Source organism: Lagenorhynchus albirostris, chromosome 2 (assembly GCF_949774975.1).
Source record: "Lagenorhynchus albirostris chromosome 2, mLagAlb1.1, whole genome shotgun sequence".
NCBI classification, from domain to species: Eukaryota; Metazoa; Chordata; class Mammalia; order Artiodactyla; family Delphinidae; genus Lagenorhynchus; species Lagenorhynchus albirostris.
This window is the reverse complement of record NC_083096.1, coordinates 5,252,371-5,273,839: the sequence shown is the minus strand read 5'-3', so window position 1 is coordinate 5,273,839 and position 21,469 is coordinate 5,252,371. Positions and strand designations below refer to the sequence as shown.

The following is a 21,469-nucleotide window of genomic DNA, read 5'->3' as shown; positions in this document are numbered from 1 at the left end:
CCTCAAATGAATGTACACTTAAGATGAGGCTGTCTTATGTTTATAAAAAGGACCTGAACATTTTCAGATCTTTGTGCTTTACTTTTAAAAGATTTTTCATCTGTGGGGATTTCTTACATTTGCAATGAGCCAAAATACAAATATAAAGGAAAATTCTAGATGAGTCCAATTTGTCATCTCTATTCTTTTTTTTTTTTTTTTTTTGCGGTATGCGGGCCTCTCACTGTTGTGGCCTCTCCCACCGCGGAGCACAGGCTCCGGACGCGCAGGCCCAGCGGCCATGGCTCACCGGCCCAGCCGCTCTGCGGCACGTGGGATCCTCCCGGACCAGGGCACGAACCCATGTCCCCTGCATTGGCAGGAGGACTCTCAACCACTGCACCACCAGGGAAGCCCCATGTCATCTCTATTCTTATATCCAGTTACAAAGGCTTGGCCTTTAAAAACCAGTCTCAACTTAACACCCGTGTGCAATTAAACCATGTGACCTCTAGGATTAGGAATTTAGAATTCTCCTGAAAATGGAAATGCGCAATTCCAGTGAGAAAGTCATCAGACCTTCAACATCTCTTAAAAGTGGCTATAACAACCGCAACCTGCCTCATTGGGGTCATTTAAGAAAATGTTATATCTGTTGCATACTTTATATTTTAATTATGTTTAAAATAATAATAATAATCACCTGTTCTACTGGGCTCATAGAGATGGCTCTTTCCCATTATTGTGCTCATATAGGTGGCTCTTTTAGCACTTCCTGAACATCAATCTGAGAGGAAAATACGAAATGAATCCCCAGAGTATAAAAATTATAAATACAGAATAAAGATCTGAAATTGATCAGGATTATTAAGGTACTCTTCCAAAGATAGGGCTTCAAAAATTCACTAGTACTCAACTTTAACACCCCAATTATAATAACTCTCTTCAAGCATCCAAGTTTTGCTAACTTCTTTCAAATCCAATCAAAATGAGAAATATTATCTTGGCTTCTTCCTTCAAAGAAGTGCCAATAGTAATTACTGCACATATCTACATAATATGCAAAATGCAAACCTTGAGAATTTGATTAAAACAAATTTTAAAATACGGTTTGTGGTCATAAAGGATAACCAAATGATTAAAATTACAGTGACCAAAAAACATGTCACAAAATTATGTCTCTTTCAGATGCTTTTTAAAAAAGGTTTTTACAATCAGCATTACAAGAGGTGACCAAATATACCAAATCACTTAAATTACAGCCAAAATAAACATGATGTGGTTTTCAGGTGTTTTTGAAAAGGATCTTGGAAACATCATTACAAAACGCGCCTCACCTGAATGTATTTTCTTGTGCTTTGTAAGGTGATCGTGACGGATGAACGTTTTCCCACATTCATCGCACTCATATCTTTTATCGTCATGATGTACTCGTAAGTGAAGTCTATAAAGAAAAAAAATTGAAGCCCATTGACACTAGTGACACAGAAGGAAAAAAAAAATTGAAGCCCATTGACACTAGTGACACAGAAGGAAAAAACTTGGTTAACTCTAAATAACAAGAGCTGGCTGCTTACTCAACCACGCTCACCCATTATTTGCTCCATTTCTGACTTTCAGGGTCCTTCCCACTTTCACCACCTGACTCCAGGGCTCCCACTCACCAGTTTCAAAGCAGCACTTCAACATCTGCACAGGCTCCCACGACCTCTGGATGATACTCCTTCCTGACTTTAAGATCCTAAATCTGCTTCTGGGAACCTACCAAATGTCTAGGGGCGTCAGCCGATGTTGCAGAGGGAGCAAAAGGAGGACTGAATCAAATGGAATTAGAATCGGACACAGGGGGTAAGTGCACAAGTGACTTAAACATATGATGATAGCAAATTACTAAGGATTAATCCTATTCTGGACAACTGACACCACTTATACACTGACAGTTGAGAACTTAGCAAATTTAATAAGTAATCAACTTTCTGACAATCACATTTTACTACTTTTCTTCACACTAAACAAATAAAGTGTGGCTCATTTCATAGTCACCCAAAAACAGATTATAAAAGATTATAATAGGTTATTAAAATTCATTTAATTTCAATTACTTTTATCCCCACAATCCTCCAACTATATATCAATACATCCTAGTGAAATGAACAGCCTTCCCATTCAAGTTGTCCAAACAGGTATTGATTCCCCTATGACTAAAACCAGTAAATGGACTGGACTACATCTAAAGGGGAAACATTCTATTTAAACTTAAAAAGAGGTAAGTAAGAAATGATAGTGTAAAAACTAGATTCTTAAGAATATTAACAAAATTTGAAATTGTATACATATCTCACAGTAAGTAATCTATTATTTATTCATTAAAAAACTTTTCATAAATTGCAACTGTAGTCAGCACTCAGCTATACAAATATTACGTAAGTTACAACTATTACTCAGAAGACATTCTAAAACTGAGAATCCTGGAGTTTTCAATTTTGTCATATTTTCACATCAAAATATTCTTTGATAATTAGTACTGAAAAAACACACCAACTTTAGAACACCAGAGTTTTCATGAATTTTGATTCAAAGAAAAATAATGAAATATTTAAATGACAATGACTTAGTAAAGCATTCACCAAACTTAGTGATGAGGAAATATTTTAAAATATTTTATACTACAAAATGAATATTAAAAGGTAGGGGCAAAAGTCTACAGTTTTCTGCACAACTTTGCTTATCACAAGTTCTAAAACATGTTTTAATTCATCAAACGACTAACGCAATGATAAGAAAAGAGAGTTAAAGTGGAGATATAATTTTATCGTACCTAATATTGGGGAAAAAAATGGCTTGACCTACCTGTATGAGCTTCCATGACGAAAACTTTGCCCACAAATACTACAAAGATGAGGCTTTTCTCCACTATGGATTCTCAAATGTTCTTTCAAAGTAGTTCTGCATTAAAAAAAAATATATATATATATTTAGCTATGGATTTTTTAATGCCAATGTATGTATTAAACACAGATTTCTAGAAAGCTTACTAGAACAGTGTTCAAGCTAACAGATAACGATGTCAATTATTCCCTTTTTCCTACAATATGTTTGCTCTTTATTGGATTAGTAGCACCAGCACAATAAACATGTTTATTATGTCTCTCTCCTTAAAAAAAGCAAATAATTTAACTTTGGCCTCCTTTGCCATTGGTTTGCTCTAAGATTTAATATATAGCTTATGTAAACTTCCAAGAAATACAAATGAAAAATGCTCAATTGTCACTACTGATTAGGTAAAACTGATGTTAATTTTAGTGGACAGTGTTTAATAATATATAAGAAATCCAGTTTATCAGTACTATTCCTTTCCAATATGTGCTCAAAACTTGTTAAAAGAATGTTTTAAGGCAAAGAAAACTTTACAGGCACTTGTAATTTCCAGATGCCAACGTTATAAAGGGAAACCAAATAAAGGACACAACTCTTGCTAGCCCTACCGACCCTGAATGGGCCACTGTGTAACCACTGCTGCATTTCCGACAGTTCTAACATTCGGAGATTTCCCACGTTCATACACTGCTGAGTAAGGATGGACAAAGTTATTCTAGGGGGGAAGAAAGGAAAACACATGGAAAGGTTGTTTTCTTTTTTGGTTTGTTTGCTTTTTGTTTTTATAGGAAGACCTTTAAGGGAAAAAAATTTATAATGTATAAGATAAACTATAATTTACCAATCTGTAAATACAAGTTTTCATATAAATATAGCACATTGATTTTCCTGCCATCATACCCATTTGTTTTGTTTTAGGAAAGTGGCATTTCTAATCTTTTTAAAATAATGAACTTCTATATACTGTAGAATATAAATATACACATATTGTTTAAAGAACAGTACCAAACGCTGATATGCAGGATAAGACAGAGAACACTCCCATCCCTTACAACTCCCCACATGCTCCTCCCTGGTCCTACCCCCCACCACGTCCCTCTCTCAGAAATAACCATTTATGTAAGTATGCCCTTTCTTTGCTTTACTACCTATATAGTACAAATCACTAAACTATGTATCGTATGTTTTTGAAAAACTGAGTAGCAAGCACAAACCTAACAATATGGCCACTACTGGATAAAGGGCCCACAAGGTAATAGCAGCAGGGTCTCCGTGTCGGCCTGGCTGCTCAGCTTCCCTGAGAGTTGGCACCAGCCCTTTCCAGCCTGTCAGCAGTAAAGTCACGACCAAATACTGCAAAGCACAGGGTTCATCCCAACCAGAGCATCTGGCTGGCTGGAGGGGACCTGGTACTGGAATCTGGCAGAGACACGGTCAAAGTGAGTAGGCTGCTGTGTATATCTGGCTCCTAGGTGTACCATGACCTACGTCTAGTTCTCAAGGACAGGTCACAAAAGAACATTTCTGTGAAATGAAATGAGTATCCTCAGTTAAATCAAGCAGCCAGGCATACAGACAACAGCAGGAGCCTCTTAAGCATACAGGTACTATACAGCCAGCAGAATACAGATGAAAATTTGGGTCAGCGAGGGGGACATGGGGAGTTGCTGTTCATGGGTATGAGGTTTCAGTTACACAAGATGAGTAAGTTCTAGAGACCCAGTGTACAGCATTGTGCCTGTGGTTATCAACACCACATTGTACACCCAAACATGTGCTAAGAGGGTAGATCTCGTGTTAAATGTTCTTACCACAGTAAAACAATAAAGCCTTGGGGTCAGACCTACTCCAGCGTTCTGTCCACTAGTTAACAGAGGACACATGTCAGCAGGGATCTTAGCACTGACTACCCTCAACATGTCATGGGTCATGGCCACTACAAGTGTGGACTCAGTACCCATCACATAATCACATGTGACACCCTGGGATCTTCATTCACCATCCTGCACATGTGACATCCTGGGATCTTCATTCACCATCCTTCACATGGGACATCCTGGGATCTTCATTCACCATCCTGCACATGGGACATCCTGGGATCTTCATTCATCATCCTGCACATGTGACACCCTGGGATCTTCATTCACCATCCTCCCGTGAACTCCCTTTGCCTCTTTACCGTATTAAAAGTCCGGTTTCCTGGTCTTCCTCTTCATCAGTTTACTTTCTCATTCTGGTGAAGCACACCTTCTAGGGGCTTCATGAGAAAGATTACAGTGAAAGCTAATTTTTTGACATCATGAAGAGTATCCTTATTATCCTCAGACTTGTTGACAGTTTAAGAACAGAATTCTAGGTTGGAATTTCTTTTTTTTCCAAATTTTGAAGGTACAACTGGACCACCTTACTTCCAGGGCTGCTGCTCAGAGGGAAGTCCGAGTAACTCTCATTCTTAATTCCATGTGTGTGACTTTCTCCCTAGAAAAAACAGAAGCACAGACAGGCTTCTCCTTGTCCCCAGTGTTCTGAAACATCATAGTGCTGCACTTTGGAGTAGGTTTATTTTCACCTAATGTCCTAAGCATTTAATGTGTCATTTCTGTCTGGCAACTCATATCTTTCAGTTCTGGGAAATCATCTTGAACTATTTCAGTGATGATTTTATTCCCTTCCATCTTCTCTGTTCTTTCCTTCTGGACCTCTTGCCTGGTTTCCAAATGTTCTAATCTTTACTTTTCAGTTCTGTATTTTTTTGCTCTACTTTTTTGGAGATCCCTTAACTTTGTCCTGCAATCCATCTGTTAAGGTCTTTACTTTGTGGATCATGCTTTGAATTTCTGGGAGTTCTGATTTGTCATGTCAGTGACTCATTTGTATAACATCCTGTTCTTGTTTAATGGATTCTATATCTTCAACTGAGGATATTAGTAATTGTTTACTTCTTTTTTTGCAAGTTTTCTTCTTCCTGCATAATGTTTCCTTCAAGTTTTTGTTTCGTTTTCTGTTGGAATAAATCTCCCATGTTAAAGGTTCTCCTTCTGTGTCTTGTAATTCTTTACTGTTTGCTCATGATTAAGTGTGATAGGCTAAACACAGATGGGAGGATCAGGGAGCATGGCTAGGCCTTGATGACTCTGTGTTTCACTGTAGGTGGTCTGGGTGTATTATTTACCAGGGAATATATTTGTCCTTTGGTTGCTCATGTTTTCAGGGAATTGTTTTCTAATCTACTGTCTGAAGGGTAAAATCTAAAAGCCAAGATGTCCAGCAGCAACGGCCTGTGTGGGTGACGGAAGAGAAGCCAATGATCTAACTTAACTTCTAGAGCAGTTCTGACTCTAGTGCTCCTTACTCCGCCTGTCCTTCACCCTAGTTCCAGAGGCATCTGAGACTGCCAGTTCCCATACCTTTCGTGGCTTCTGGGATGTAAGCTAGGTTCTCAATTTCTCCATTGCCACTTTGGGATCTGTCTTCCTCAGATCTGCTAAGTCAGTTACCACTGATACATCTGCTTTCTAGCTTCCAAACCTGTGTTGCTCTTGTCATTTTTCTGTCTCACTGTCTTTGTAGCTTATGTCTTTAAAATAAATAAATGAATGAATAAACAACCTTCTACAACATATTACATAATTTCTTTTATCCTTAAATTTCAAATTAAAGCATAATTCAGGTATCTTGTGTCTTGTGTTACCCTAATCCTTATAAAATACATTCATTAATTATTTCTACATAACAGTACCAGGATGTTTCTGGGTATTTAGATAATTCCTCACCTTTCTCGTACTGATTTCCCACAGATAAAGCAAGTCCATTTTCTCTTTCCACCATGGGTACACTCTATATGGCGTTTCAAATTTCCAGTGTCGTTAAACTGGCGACCGCATATATCACATGGAAAAGGACCTAAAAAGGAAAAAATAGTGTGCATCTAAACTTTAAGAATAGATACTATGTTAAATTTAATACGTATGTTATAAATTCATGCCTACCACTACTAACGTATATATCATAACACAATCTATTATTTTTTACACAATTATTATTATTTTACACAATCATTTATTTATAGTTTTCTCTTCCCTTCTAGAGTGTTTATTTTATTCCCAGCAGACAGGATACAATCATCTCTATATTCCCAAAGCTGAGTATGGCACCAGGCATCTAATATAACAAAAGCTGAATAAACTAATGAGTTTATTATAAACTGAAACAGCCAGTTCCTAGTTTGAAATCAGACCGGGTCAAACTAAAAAATGTTACATACCGAATTTCTGGGGAAAGGAGGTAATGAGAAGCCTTAAAGAACCAACAGAACACTAAGAGAGCTCATGGTTTGGAAAGGCACTGCTGCTCCTTAGAGCCAAAAGATCTTAGTGATACTGCCTCTACCGAAAAGACTGTGGCACATTTCTGTTTAGTCGTACAAAATTAAATACACATTTCTTACAGTAGTATTGACCTTAGCTGGATTCAAAATTTCACCATGATTTTACCAAATCACTGGAGAGAAGACAGAGTTCTACCGAAGGGCAAACTGAAAAGATGACAAAGGATGTGTGAAAAAGAAGTATAACTCAGCTTGCTTCACCCTCCCCACCCCGATATCTGTGGATTCAACCAACTCCAGATAGAAAATATTTGAAAAAAATTCCAGAAAGTTCCAAAAAGCAAAACTTGAATTTGCCAGGCACTGGCAACCATTTACATAGCATTTATATTGTATTTACAACTATTGAAATAGTATTTACATTGTATTAGGTATTATAAGTAATCTAAAGATGATTTAAAGTATATAGGAGGATGTGCACAGGTCATATGCAAATGCTACACCATTTTATACAAGGGACTGGGGCATCCTTGGATTTGGGTATCTGGAGAGGTCCTGGAACCAACCTCCATGGATACTGAGGGGCAACTGTATTCCTCATTGTGCAATACAGCCTTGAAAATATCTGAAGATGGCTGTCCTGTCTCCCTTTCCCAAACAAAATATTTCAAGGTCCTTCAAAAGTTTTTCAGATGACATGATTTTAAAGCCCTATGTTGCCATAATTACCCACCTCTAGAATATATGTCAGTATCCATTTTGAATGTGTTATCCATAAATGAATGCAATATTCCAGATCAATTTAAAATCAGCCAGATGATTACCTTCCTAATTCTGAACATTTTTATTAATGTAGTTTAAAACTACAGTTGTTTTTGTCAGTCATATGACGTTACTGGTTCAGACTGTGCCTCTGCTATTAATAAGCCCATCTGAAAAGTGAGGCATTTGGATTCTGTACTATTTTAAAGCTCTGCAACTCCTAATGATTAAAAAAAGTCAGATCATTCCCATGTGTACAACTTTGTATTTATTCTTAATTAATTTTAACTTTTTTTTTAAAGCAGAGAGTTTTTTTTTTTACTTCTTTATTTTCTGCTGTATCAACTACCCCTGCCAGCTTTATGTCATGTAGCATATTGATAAAGCATGAAATATATTATTTTTATCCAAGTTGTCAATAAAAACATTGAATAGGATAGGGAAAAGGCTACTTGAAAGATAATAATTCATTATTGGGAGTAACTGTCATAAATGTACCTAACTGTACTACCATCTGGAACACAAGTCTCCACCTTGGCCATAAGCATGAGGGAGAGAATTCATCAAATACAATATTGAATTTCAAATATACTAAGTTTACTACACTCTCTGAAAAATGAGTTTTTTCCAAGACAAAAATGCCTACCCCCAGGCACTCACAAACCTATCCAACAATCAACAATAAATAAATGCAGTTATGACCATGAACACATCTGCCACCAGAAAACAAAACAAAACAAACCCCATATTTACTCATCTCCAAGAACAGCAGCAAATCCAGTACCCCTCCCCACATACATGACCTCCTTCTCCTAGTGATTCAACAGCAGCGGCCTCCTCCAGCACGACGTGACCACCAACAGTTGCTATGCTGCTCCTAGGAAAATTAATCTACTTACCCAGATGGAACTTCTCTTGATGCTTTAACCGTGCAAATCGTGATTTAAAATGTTCTTCACAATAGGTACACTTAAAAGGTTTATCTTGAGAATGGAGAATCATATGTTCCTCCAAGTGTGGTCTTCGAGTAAAAGATTTCTTACAAATCTAAAAGAAAATGCACATAAAATGTAAGGGAACCTGAATTTAAAATAAAAATACAAAGCTCATGATGAGAAATAAACACATATATTCAAGTAGCTAAAGAGAAATTTCTCCTAAAAGAAAAAACTTACCAGAAGTATAATCAACTATTGTGCAGAAAAAATACCTTGGAGGAATTACAGTAAGAATTTATTTTAAATTAGTACTAAAGTTAGCTAAATTTCAACACCTTACATTTCTAATAGGCTAATTACTAAGATCATACAGTAATCACACTATCTTAATCCTGGTCAACATTTCTAAATCCATTAAATTTATATTTTAAATCGAGGGCTTCCGGGAAGATGGCGGAGGAGTACGATGCGGAGATTGCCTTCCTCCCCATAGATACACCAGAAATACATCTACACGTGGAGCAACTCCGGCAGAGCACCTACTGTACGCTGGCAGAACACCTCAGACCTCTCTAAAGGCAAGAAACCCCTCACGTACCTGGGTAGTGCAAAAGAAAAAAGAATAAACAGAGACAAAAGGATAGAGACAGGACCTGCACCAGTGGGAGGGAGCTGTGAAGGAGGAAAGGTTTCCACACACTAGAAGCCCCATCGCGGGCGGAGACTGCAGGTGGCGGAGGGTGCAGCTTCGAAGCCGCGGAGGAGAGCACAGCAACAGGGGTGCGGGGGGCAAAGCGGGGAGATTCCCGCACAGTGGATCAGGGCCGACTGGCACTCACCAGCCCTAGAGGCTTGTCTGCTCGCCCGCTGGGGCGGGCGGGGCTGCAAGCTGAGGCTCGGGCTTTGGTCGGAGCGCCGGGAGAGGACTGGGGTTGGCGGTATGAGCACAGTCTGCAGGGGGTTGGTGCACCATGGCTGGCTGGGAGGGAGTCCGGGGAAGAGTCTGGACCTGCCGAAGAGGCAAGAGACTTCTTCTTGCCTCTTTGTTTCCTGGTGTGCGAGGAGAGGGGATTAAGAACGCTGATTAAATGAGCTCCAGAGACGGGCGCGAGCCGCGGCTGACAGCGCGGACCCCAGAGACGGGCATGAGACGCTAAGGCTGCTGCTGCCGCCACCAAGAAGCCTGTGTGCGAGCACAGGTCACTCTCCACACCCCCCTTCCGGGGAGTCTGTGCAGCCCACCACTGCCAGGGTCCCGTGATCCAGGGACAACTTCCCCGGGAAAACGCACGGAGCGCCTCAGGCTGGTGCATCATCATGCCGGCCTCTGCCGCCACAGGCCCGCCCCGCACTCCGTACCCCTCCCTCCCCCCCGCCTGAGTGAGTCAAAGCCCCCGAATCAGCGGCTCCTTTAAGCCCGTCCTGTCTGAGCGGAAAAACAGACGCCCTCCAGCGACCTACACGCAGAGGCGGGGCCAAATCCAAAGCTGAGCCCCGGGAGCTGTGCGAACAAAGAAGAGAAAGGGAAATCTCTCCCAGCAGCCTCAGAAGCAGCGGATTAAAGCTCCACAATCAACTTGATGTACCCTGCATGTGTGGAATACATGAATAGACAGCAAATCATCCCAAATTGAGGAGATGGACTTTGAGAGCAAGATTTATGGTTTTTTCTCCTCTTCCTCTTTTTGTGTGTATGTATATGCTTCTGTGTGCGATTTTGTCTGTATAGCTTTGCTTCCACCATTTGTCCGAGGGTTCTATCCGTCCGTTTTTTAAAAAATTTTTTTTCTTAATAATTACTTTTCATTTTAATAACTTTATTTAATTTTACTTTATCTTCGTTCTTTCCTTCCTTCCCTCCTTTAGACAATGAATCATCCCAAATTGAGGAGGTGGACTTTGAGAGCAAGATTTATGATTTTTTCCCCTTTTCCTCTTTTTGTGAGTGTGTGTGTATGCTTCTGTGTGAGATTTTGTCTGTGTAGCTTTGCTTCCACCATTTGTCCGAGGGTTCTGTCCGTCCATTTTTTTTTCTTTTTTTCCTTAATAATTACTTTTCATTTTAATAACTTTATTTTATTTTACTTTATCTTCGTTCTTTGCTTTGCTTCCACCATTTGTCTGAGGGTTCTATCCATCCGTTTGTTTCTCTTAATAATTATTTTTTATTTTAATAACTTTATTATTTTTTATCTTATTTTATTTTACTTTATCTTCTTTCTTTTTTCCTTCCTTCCTTCCTCTCTCCCTCCCTCCCTCCCTCCATCCCTTCTTTCTTTCTTTCTACTTCTACTAATTCTTTCTTTCTACTTTTTCTCCCTTTTATTCTGAGCTGTGTGGATGAAAGGCTCTTGGTGCTTCAGCCAGGAGTCAGTGCTGTGCCTCTGAGGTGGGAGAGCCAACTTCAGGACACTGGTCCACTAGAGACCTCCCAGCTCCACATGATATCAAACGGCGAAAATCTCCCAGAGATCTCCATCTCAACACCAGTACCCAGCTTCACTCAACGACCAGAAAGCTACAGTGCTGGACGTCCTGTGCCAAACAACTAGCAAGACAGGAACACAACCCCACCCAGGAGCAGAGAGGCTGCCTAAAATCATAATAAGTCCACAGACACCCCAAAACACACCACCATATGTGGACCTGCCCACCAGAAAGACAAGATCCAGCCTCATCCACCTGAACACAGGCACTAGTCCCCTGCACCAGGAAGCCTACAGAACCCACTGAACCAATCTTAGCCACTGGGACAGATACCAAAAACAACGGGAACTACGAACCTGCAGCCTGCAAAAAGGAGACCCCAAACACAGTAAGATAAGCAAAATGAGAAGATAGAAACACAGCAGATGAAGGAGCAAGATAAAAACCCAGCAGACCTAATGAATGAAGAGGAAATAGGCAGTCTACCTGAAATAGAATCCAGAATAATGATAGTAAAGATGATCCAAAATCTTGGAAATAGAATAGACAAAATGCAAGAAACATTTAACAAAGACCTAGAAGAACTAAAGATGAAAGAAACAATGATTATCAACACAATAAATAAAATGAAAAATACTCTAGATGGGCTCAATAGCAGAATAACTGAGGCAGAGGAAAGGATAAGTGACCTGGAAGATAAAACAGTGGAAATAACTACTGCAGAGCAGAATAAAGAAAAAAGAATGAAAAGAACTGAGGACAGTCTCAGAGACCTCTGGGACAACATTAAACGCACCAACATTCGAATTATAGGGGTTCCAGAAGAAGAAGAGAAAAAGAAAGGGACTGAGAAAATATTTGAAGAGATTATAGTCGAAAACTTCCCTAATATGGGAAAGGAAATAGTTAATCAAGTTCAGGAAGCACAGAGAGTCCCATACAGGATAAATCCAAGGAGAAATACGCCAAGACACATATTAGTCAAACTGTCAAAAATTAAATACAAGAAAACATATTAAAAGCAGCAAGGGAAAAACAACAAATAACACAGAAGGGAATCTCCATAAGGTTAACAGCTGATCTTTCAGCAGAAACTCTGCAAGCCAGAAGGGACTGGCAGGACATATTTAAAGTGATGAATGAGAAAAACCTGCAACCAAGATTACTCTACCCAGCAAGGATCTCATTCAGATTTGACGGAGAAATTAAAACCTTCACAGACAAGCAAAAGCTGAGAGAGTTCAGCACCACCAAACCAGCTCTAAAACAACTGCTAAAGGAACTTCTCTAGGCAAGAAACACAAGAGAAGGAAAAGACCTACAATAACGAACCAAAACAATTAAGAAAATGGGAATAGGAACATACATATCGATAATTACCTTAAATGTAAATGGACTAAATGCTCCCACCAAAAGACACAGATTGGCTGAATGGATACAAAAACAAGACCCATGTATTTGCTGTCTACAAGAGACCCACTTCAGACTTAGAGACACATACAGACTGAAAGTAAGGGGATAGAAAAAGATATTTCATGCAAATGGAAACCAAAAGAAAGCTGAAGTAGCAATTCTCATATCAGACAAAATAGACTTTAAAATAAAGACTATTAGAAGAGACAAAGAAGGACACTACATGACCAGGGGGTTGATCCAAGAAGAAGATATAACAATTGTAAATATTTATGCACCCAACATAGAAGCACCTCAATACATAAGGCAAATACTAAGAGCCATAAAAGGGGAAATCGACAGTAACACATTAATAGTAGGGGACTTTAACACCCCACTTTCACCAATGGACAGATCATCCAAAATGAAAATAAATAAGGAAACACAAGCTTTAAATGATACATTAAACAAGATGGACTTAATTGATATTTATAGGACATTCCATCCAAAAACATCAGAATACACATTTTTCTCAAGTGCTCATGGAACATTCTCCAGGATAGATCACATCTTGGGTCACAAATCAAGCCTTGGTAAATTTAAGAATATTGAAATTGTACCAAGTATCTTTTCCGACCACAACGCTATGGGACTAGATATCAATTACAGGAAAAGATCTGTAAAAAATACAAACACACAGAGGCTAAACAATACACTTATTAATAACGAAGTGATCACTGAAGAAATGAAAGAGGAAATAAAAAAATACCTAGAAACAGATGACAATGGAGACACAACGACCCAAAATCTATGGGATGCAGCAAAAGCAGTTCTATGACGGAAGTTTATAGCAGTACAATCCTACCTTAAGAAACAGTAAACATCTCGAATAAACAACCTAACCTTGCACCTAAAGCAATTAGAGAAAGAAGAACAAAAAAAACCCAAAGTTAGCAGAAGGAAAGAAATCATAAAGATCAGATCAGAAATAAATGAAAAAGAAATGAAGGAAACGATAGCAAAGATCAATAAAACGAAAAGCTGGTTCTTTGAGAAGATAAACAAAATTGATAAACCATTAGCCAGACTCATCAAGAAAAAAAGGGAGAAGAGTCAAATCAATAGAATTAGAAATGAAAAAGGAGAAGTAACAACTGATACTGCAGAAATGCAAGAGATCATGAGAGATTACTACAAGCAACTCTATGCCAATAAAATGGACAACCTGGAAGAAATGGACAAATTCTTAGAAATGCACAGCCTGCCAAGACTAAATCAGGAAGAAATAGAAAATATGAACAGATCAATCACAAGCACTGAAATTGAAACTGTGATTAAAAATCTTCCAACAAACAAAAGCCCAGGACCAGATGGCTTCACAGGCGAATTCTGTCAAACATTTAGAGAAGAGCTAACACCTATCCTTCTCAAACTCTTCCAAAATATAGTAGAGGGAGGAACACTCCAAAACTCATTCTACGAGGCCACCATCACCCTGATACCAAAACCAGACAAGGATGTCACAAAGAAAGAAAACTACAGGCCAATATCACTGATGAACATAGATGCAAAAATCCTCAACAAAATACTAGCAAACAGAATCCAACAGCACATTAAAAGAATCATACACCATGATCAAGTGGGGTTTATTCCAGGAATGCAAGGATCCTTCAATATATGCAAATCAATCAACATGATACACCATATTAACAAATTGAAGGAGAAAAACCATATGGTCATCTCAATAGATGCAGAGAAAGCTTTTGACAAAATTCAACACCCATTTATGATAAAAACCCTGCAGAAAGTAGGCATAGAGGGAACTTTCCTCAACATAATAAAGGCCATATATGACAAACTCACAGCCAACATTGTCCTCAATGGTGAAAAACTGAAAGCATTTCCACTAAGATCAGGAACAAGACAAGGTTGCCCTCTCACCACTCTTATTCAACATAGTTTTGGAAATTTTAGCCACAGCAATCAGAGAAGAAAAGGAAATAAAAGGAATCCAAATCAGAAAAGAAGAAGTAAAGCTGTCACTGTTTGCAGATGACATGATAGTATACATAGAGAATCAAAAAGATGCTACCAGAAAACTACTAGAGCTAAGCAATGAATTTGGTAAAGTAGCAGGATAAAAAATTAATGCACAGAAATCTCTGACATTCCTATACACTAATGATGAAAAAATCTGAAAGTGAAATCAAGAAAACACTCCCGTTTACCACTGCAACAAAAAGAATAAAATATCTAGGAATAAACCTACCTAAGGAGACAAAAGACCTGTATGCAGAAAATTATAAGACACTGATGAAAGAAATTAAAGATGATAAAAATAGATGGGGAGACATACCATGTTCTTGGATTGAAAGAATCAACATTGTCAAAATGACTCTACTACCCAAAGCAATCTACAGATTCAATGCAATCCCTATCAAACTACCACTGGTATTTTTCACAGAATTAGAACAAAAAATTTCCCAATTTGTATGGAAACACAAAAGACCCTGAATAGCCAAAGCAATCTTGAGAACGAAAAACGGAGCTGGAGGAATCAGGCTTCCTGACTTCAGACTATACTACAAAGCTACAATAATCAAGACAGTATGGTACTGGCACAAAAACAGAAAGATAGATCAATGGAACAGGATAGAAAGCCCGGAGATAAACTCACGCACATATGGTCACCTTATCTTTGATAAAGGAGGCAGGAATGTACAGTGGGGAAAGGACAGCCTCTTCAATAAGTAGTGCTGGGAAAACTGGGCAGGTACATGTAAAAGTATGAGATTAGATCACTCCCTAACACCATACACAAAAATAAACTCAAAATGGATTAAAGACCTAAATGTAAGGCCAGAAACTATCAAACTCTTACAGGAAAACATAGGCAGGACACTCTATGACATAAATCACAGCAAGATCCTTTTTGACCCACCTCCTAGAGAAATGGAAATAAAAACAAAAATAAACAAATGGGACCTAATGAAACTTAAAAGCTTTTGCACAGCAAAGGAGACCATAAAGAAGACAAAAAGACAACCCTCAGAATGGGAGAAAATATTTGCAAATGAAGCAACTGACAAAGGATTAATCTCCAAAATTTACAAGCAGCTCATACAGCTTAATAACAAAAAAAACAGACAACCCAATCCAGAAGTGGGCAGAAGACCTAAATAGACATTTCTCCAAAGAAGATATACAGACTGCCAACAAACACATGAAAGAATGCTCAACATCACTAAGAATTAGAGAAATGCAAATCAAAACTACAATGAGATATCATCTCACACCAGTCAGAATGGCCATCATCAAGAAATCCAGAAACAATAAATGCTGGAGAGGGTGTGGAAAAAAGGGAACCCTCTTGCACTGTTGGTGGGAATGTAAACTGATACAGCCACTGTGGAGAACAGTATGGAGGTTCCTTAAAAAACTACAAATAGAGCTACTATATGACCCAGCAATCCCACTACTGGGCATATACACTGAGAAAACCATAATTCAAAAAGTGTCATGTACCAAAATGTTCATTGCAGCTCTATTTACAACAGCCCGGAGATGGAAACAACCTAAGTGTCCATCATTGGATGAATGGATAAAGAAGATGTGGCGCATATATACAATGGACTATTACTCAGCCATAAAAAGAAACGAAATTGAGCTATTTGTAATGAGGTGGATAGACCTAGAGTCTGTCATACAGAGTGAAGTAAGTCAGAAAGAGACAAATACCGTATGCTAACACATATATATGGAATTTAAGAAAAAAAAAACTGTCATGAAGAACCTAGGGGTAAGACAGGAATAAAGACTGTGTCCTACTAGACCTACTAGAGAATGGACTTCAGGATATGGGGAGGGGGAAGGGTAAGGTGTGACAAAGTGAGAGAGTGGCATGGACATATATACACTACCAAACGTAAGGTAGATAGCTAGTGGGAAGCAGCCGCATAGCACAGGGAGATCAGCTCGGTGCTTTGTGGCCGCCTGGAGGGGTGGGAGGGAGGGAGACACAAGAGGGAAGAGATATGGGAACATATGTTTATGTATAACTGATTCACTTTGTTATAAAGCAGAAACTAACACACCATTGTAAAGCAATTATACTCCAATAAAGATGTTAAAAAAATTTATATTTTAAATCAATGATATGAATAAAGGTTTTATCATGCTTGCCATATATTTGATTAGGAATAGGAGTAAGAAACTTCAGAAAAATTACTTTAAAAAGTTTATCTCTTGAGGTGGTCAGAAAGAATAGACACAACATTTTAAATAAATTTGGCAGACATCAGATTTAGAAAAGGGGAAGAGGAACTGCTGTACCAATATAGCATGTCCTAAACACCAAGCATAACAACCACCACAATACAGCATGTACTATACACCAGGTATAACAACACAGCATCTACTGTACGCCACGTATGTAACAACATAGCATGTACTATACACCAGGTATAACAACACAGCATGTACTATACACCATGTATAACACAGCGTGTACTATACACCAGGTATAACATAGCATGTACTATAAACCAGGTATAACACAGCGTGTACTATACACCAGGTATAACACAGCGTGTACTATATACCAGGTATAACACAGCGTGTACTATACACCAGGTATAACAACATAGCAGGTATTATACTCCAGGTACAACAACAGCACAGCATGTACTATATAACAGGCACAATGCTAAGTAATTCATGGATTATTTTACTTAATTCTCACAATAAACCTAAGAGGTGGATATAATTGTTATCATTTTGCAGCTGAGGATGATGAAACTTAGTAAGGAGAAGAAACCATCTTATAAAGATCCAAATAATTAATAATTAACTTCAATTCCTAGAAGCTGAAATCAGAGAAATGGTGAGAATCTTGTCATGTATTGGGTTGGCCAAAAGGTTCGTTTGGTTTTTTGCGTCAGATGGCTCTAATAGCACTTAGTTGTCTTTAACTTCATTCAAAATAATTTTGTTAACCGCAAAAAACAAAACAAAACAAAAAATTTTGTTAGATTGTATTGTGACAGCTGTCATATCAGTGTGCATTTTTTTTAAAAAGTATCAAAGTTGGTGAATTTTTGTGTGGCCATTTTAATATTGAAGATGGAAGAAAAAAGCAACATTTTCGGCATATTACGCTTTATTATTTCAAGAAAGGTAAAAACACAGCTGAAACGCAAAGATTTGTGCAGTGTATGGAGAAGGTGTTGTGACTGATCAAACGTGTCAAAAGTAGTTTGTGAACTTTCGTGCTGGAGATTTCTCGCTGGACGATGCTGCACGTTGGGGTAGACCAGTTGAAGTTGATAGCGATCAAATCGAGACATTCACTAGAACAATCAATGTTATACCACGTGGGAGATAGCCGACATACTCAAAATATCCAAATCAAAGGCTGAAAATCATTTGCACCAGCTTGGTTATGCTAATTGCTTTGATGTTTGGGTTCCACATAAGTTAAGCAAAAAAAACCTTCGACCCTATTTCCGCATGTGATTCTCTACTTAAACATAACAAAAACGTTCTGTTTTTAAAACAAGTTGTGGTGGGTGATGAATAGTGGATACTGTACAATAATGCGGAACAGAAGAGATCATGGGGCAAGTGAAATGAACCACCACCAACCACACCAAAGGCCAGTCTTCATACAAAGAAGGTGATGTTGTGTATATGGTGGGTTTAGAAGGGAGTCCTCTATTATGAGCTCCTTCTGGAAAACCAAACAATTCCAAGTAGTGCTCCCAATTAGACCAACTAAAAGCAGCACTTGATGAAAAGTGTCCAGAATTAGTCAACAGAAAACACATAATCTTCCATCAGGATACCACAAGACCGCATGTTTCTTTGGTGACCAGGCAAAAAACTGTTAGAGCTTGGCTGCGAAGTTCTGATTCATCTGCCGTATTCACCAGACATTGCACCTTCGGATTTCCATTTATTTTGGTCTTTACAAAACTCTTCTAATTGAAAAAATTTCAATTCCCTGGAAGACTGTAAAAGGCACCTGGTACAGTTCTTTGCTTAAAAAGATAAAAAGTTTTGGGAAGATGGAATTATGAAGTTGCCAGAAAAATGGCTGAAGGTAGTGGAACAAAACAATGGATACATTGTTCAATAAAGTTCTTGGTGAAAATGAAAAATGCGTCTTTTATTTTTATTTAAAAACTGAAGGAACTTTTTGGCCAACCCAATATATAAGTTGAAGCCTAGGAGTAAACAAAATGATATCTGATTACTCCTTTAAACAATATTTACCTAAATAATGAAAAAGTACTTTAGGAGTTGCGGTAGAATAAAAATACGTACAAATTCTTTGCTACTCCTATCATTGTAAAATGGAGATTAATTCCACTCCCCTTATATCTTCCTAGGCTGTAGTGCCTTGTGTGACCAACAGAACATGTTAGAAGTGGTGCTCTGAGACTTCCGAGGTGAGGCCATAAGAAGCCTGAGAGCATTTACCTCGGCTTCCTGGAACAAACACACACTCACTCCTGGAGCCCAGCTGCCATGCCAGAAGGCAGTTCAAGTAGCCCCAGGAAAAGCCAGCTGTCCTTGCTGAGCTTCTAGCTGTTGACCAACACCAGGTTTCCAGCCATGTGAGTGAGGCACTTTGGAAGCAGCCCCAAACCAGACCAGATCATACAGACCATCCATCAGCTGAAAACAACTGAGTGACTTCAGCTGACACCATGTAGAACAGAAGAATTGCCTAGCAAAATCCTGCCCCCATTTACATTACTGACCCCCAAAATGATGAGATACAATGAAATGGTAATTCAAGGCCACTAAGTTTTGAGGTGGTTTGATATATAGCAACAGACAACCAGAAATGGAAGGAAAATTCTAACATTTTATATTCTGTGCAACAGTAACATCACAGTTTCAGACAACTGTAAAAACATGGTATAGTGATTACAATAAAAATAAAAACTAGGATTTCTATTTTTCAGGTCCATCATTCAAAAACTAACTCATACCAGGCTTAATTTACAAAAATATTAGGATAACACTGTATAAAAGAGAGATTCTAAAAGTGATATAAGCTAAGTTTATATTACTTTAAAATTTAATTACTTTCCCAAAAGGTCACAATACATTTAATTTGGTTTTCTACAACAAATTAAAATCTCTTACATCACATTTCCAACTTTCACTCTTAGTCTTCTTAATGGAAGTAAATTCTTGTGCATTTTCAGGATGAAATCTATAAGAAAAAAATTAAAAGGCTGTCAGGAAAAGATTATATTAGTTAAGTCAATATTCTATCTAATATGTTGACAGTGATTACAAGAATCAGGCACTGATTCCTTTCTTAAAGAGACAGGCACATTTGAGTACTTCAAGAATACAGGTATCGCTATTATTTTAATATATGAATATGTGTGCTTAAAGTTATGCAGAAATAGTCAAAGTGAAGCATAATCATACTTTACATATATTCAGGAACCTATCTATTCACAGATAATCTTCAATGCCATTCACTTGACTTGTTTTAGTCTGTATTTCAGTAAATTTAATTTCTCAAAGTTAAATATGCAATACTATACTAAATATTCTTTCTCCCACAAATTTGCATACACTAAAGACAAAGTTGAGCATGCAGAATAAGTTTCCTACAGTTCTAAAATCATATAGGTTGAAAACATACTTGCCAAAACCCAAGACAGAAAACCCAGGATAACAAAAATTCTGTATCTTAAACTTCTATAGCATAGACTATAGTTTCTGTTTCAGTATCAAAAAACTTCATCTCAATAGCAATAGTAAAAAATATGAACTAACATTTGCTGTTCTTTTCTTAATAAATTTGTAGTCTAGAAAATGTAAGCAATGAAAAAATTGGAGACAAGCACCCCATAGATGTTTTTAGCTCACTACGTATTTAAATTAGAAGGCACACTAAAGTATATTACGGAAGCAAGATAATACTTGCCTCTTAACATGCTTGGCTAAAGTCTTCTTGCTTGCATGAAGTTTATTACAATAAGGGCACTTGTGCTCCTTCTTATGAAATTCTGTTTCATTACTGTGCTTCTTTCTGTGAACAGTTAGGTTAGACTTTGTCGAATAGCGCTGGTGACAAATATCACACTCAAAGGGCTTCTCACCTGTGTGAACACGTGTGTGGCTCTCATATTTTCCTATAAAAAGACAGAAATTAAAATTAAATTCAGTACATTTACTACATAGTGACTGAAATTTGACAGTGGAATAAAATCTCCTGATTAACAGTTTATTTAGAAGCCATGAATTGAAAGGAATTTTCAGATTTGGCAGACCTTTTAAAAATATTGTAAAAGGAAATATAATATGTTATGTATCTTATATATTTTCATCTCTCTTCACAAAGAAGGTAATCTGGAAAGGGCACTACAAATCTAGTATACTCAGAAAAATTTATACTTCACTACAGTCCATTCCTACAAGACCTCTCCAACTTATAAGACATTAAGACACAAGTAAATCACCTGTACTTGACTGCATGCTTAATACTAAGCTACTAAGGCCAATATATATGGGCAGTATCAAGGGAAGTAAGAAAAGGAAAAAATGAACAGGTATGATGTACAGACATATTAATGTGAGATTTGTATTATATTCTGAATGCATATCTGAGTTCCAAACAAATGTTACAGGTATTTGCAATAGAAAGAATCAAAAAATTTTAACCCTCCTACACTGTTGGGAATGTAAATTGGTGCAGCCACTATGGAAAACAGTATGGAGGTTCCTTAAAAAAAGTAAA

General features: G+C 37.9%; 1 protein-coding gene across 1 annotated transcript in view; it reads right to left on the bottom strand.

The window, feature by feature from the left end:
- The window catches only part of ZBTB41 (zinc finger and BTB domain containing 41), a 46,259-nt gene that overhangs the window by 15,292 nt on the left and 9,498 nt on the right, over positions 1–21,469 (bottom strand). The window contains exons 3-8 of the mRNA XM_060126934.1: positions 20,657–20,864; positions 19,858–19,927; positions 8,845–8,992; positions 6,630–6,759; positions 2,830–2,925; positions 1,317–1,423 (exon numbers count right to left, since the gene is read on the bottom strand). Of these exons, the coding sequence (XP_059982917.1) occupies positions 1,317–1,423; positions 2,830–2,925; positions 6,630–6,759; positions 8,845–8,992; positions 19,858–19,927; positions 20,657–20,864 (759 nt within the window). The remainder of the gene's footprint in view (positions 1–1,316; positions 1,424–2,829; positions 2,926–6,629; positions 6,760–8,844; positions 8,993–19,857; positions 19,928–20,656; positions 20,865–21,469) is intronic.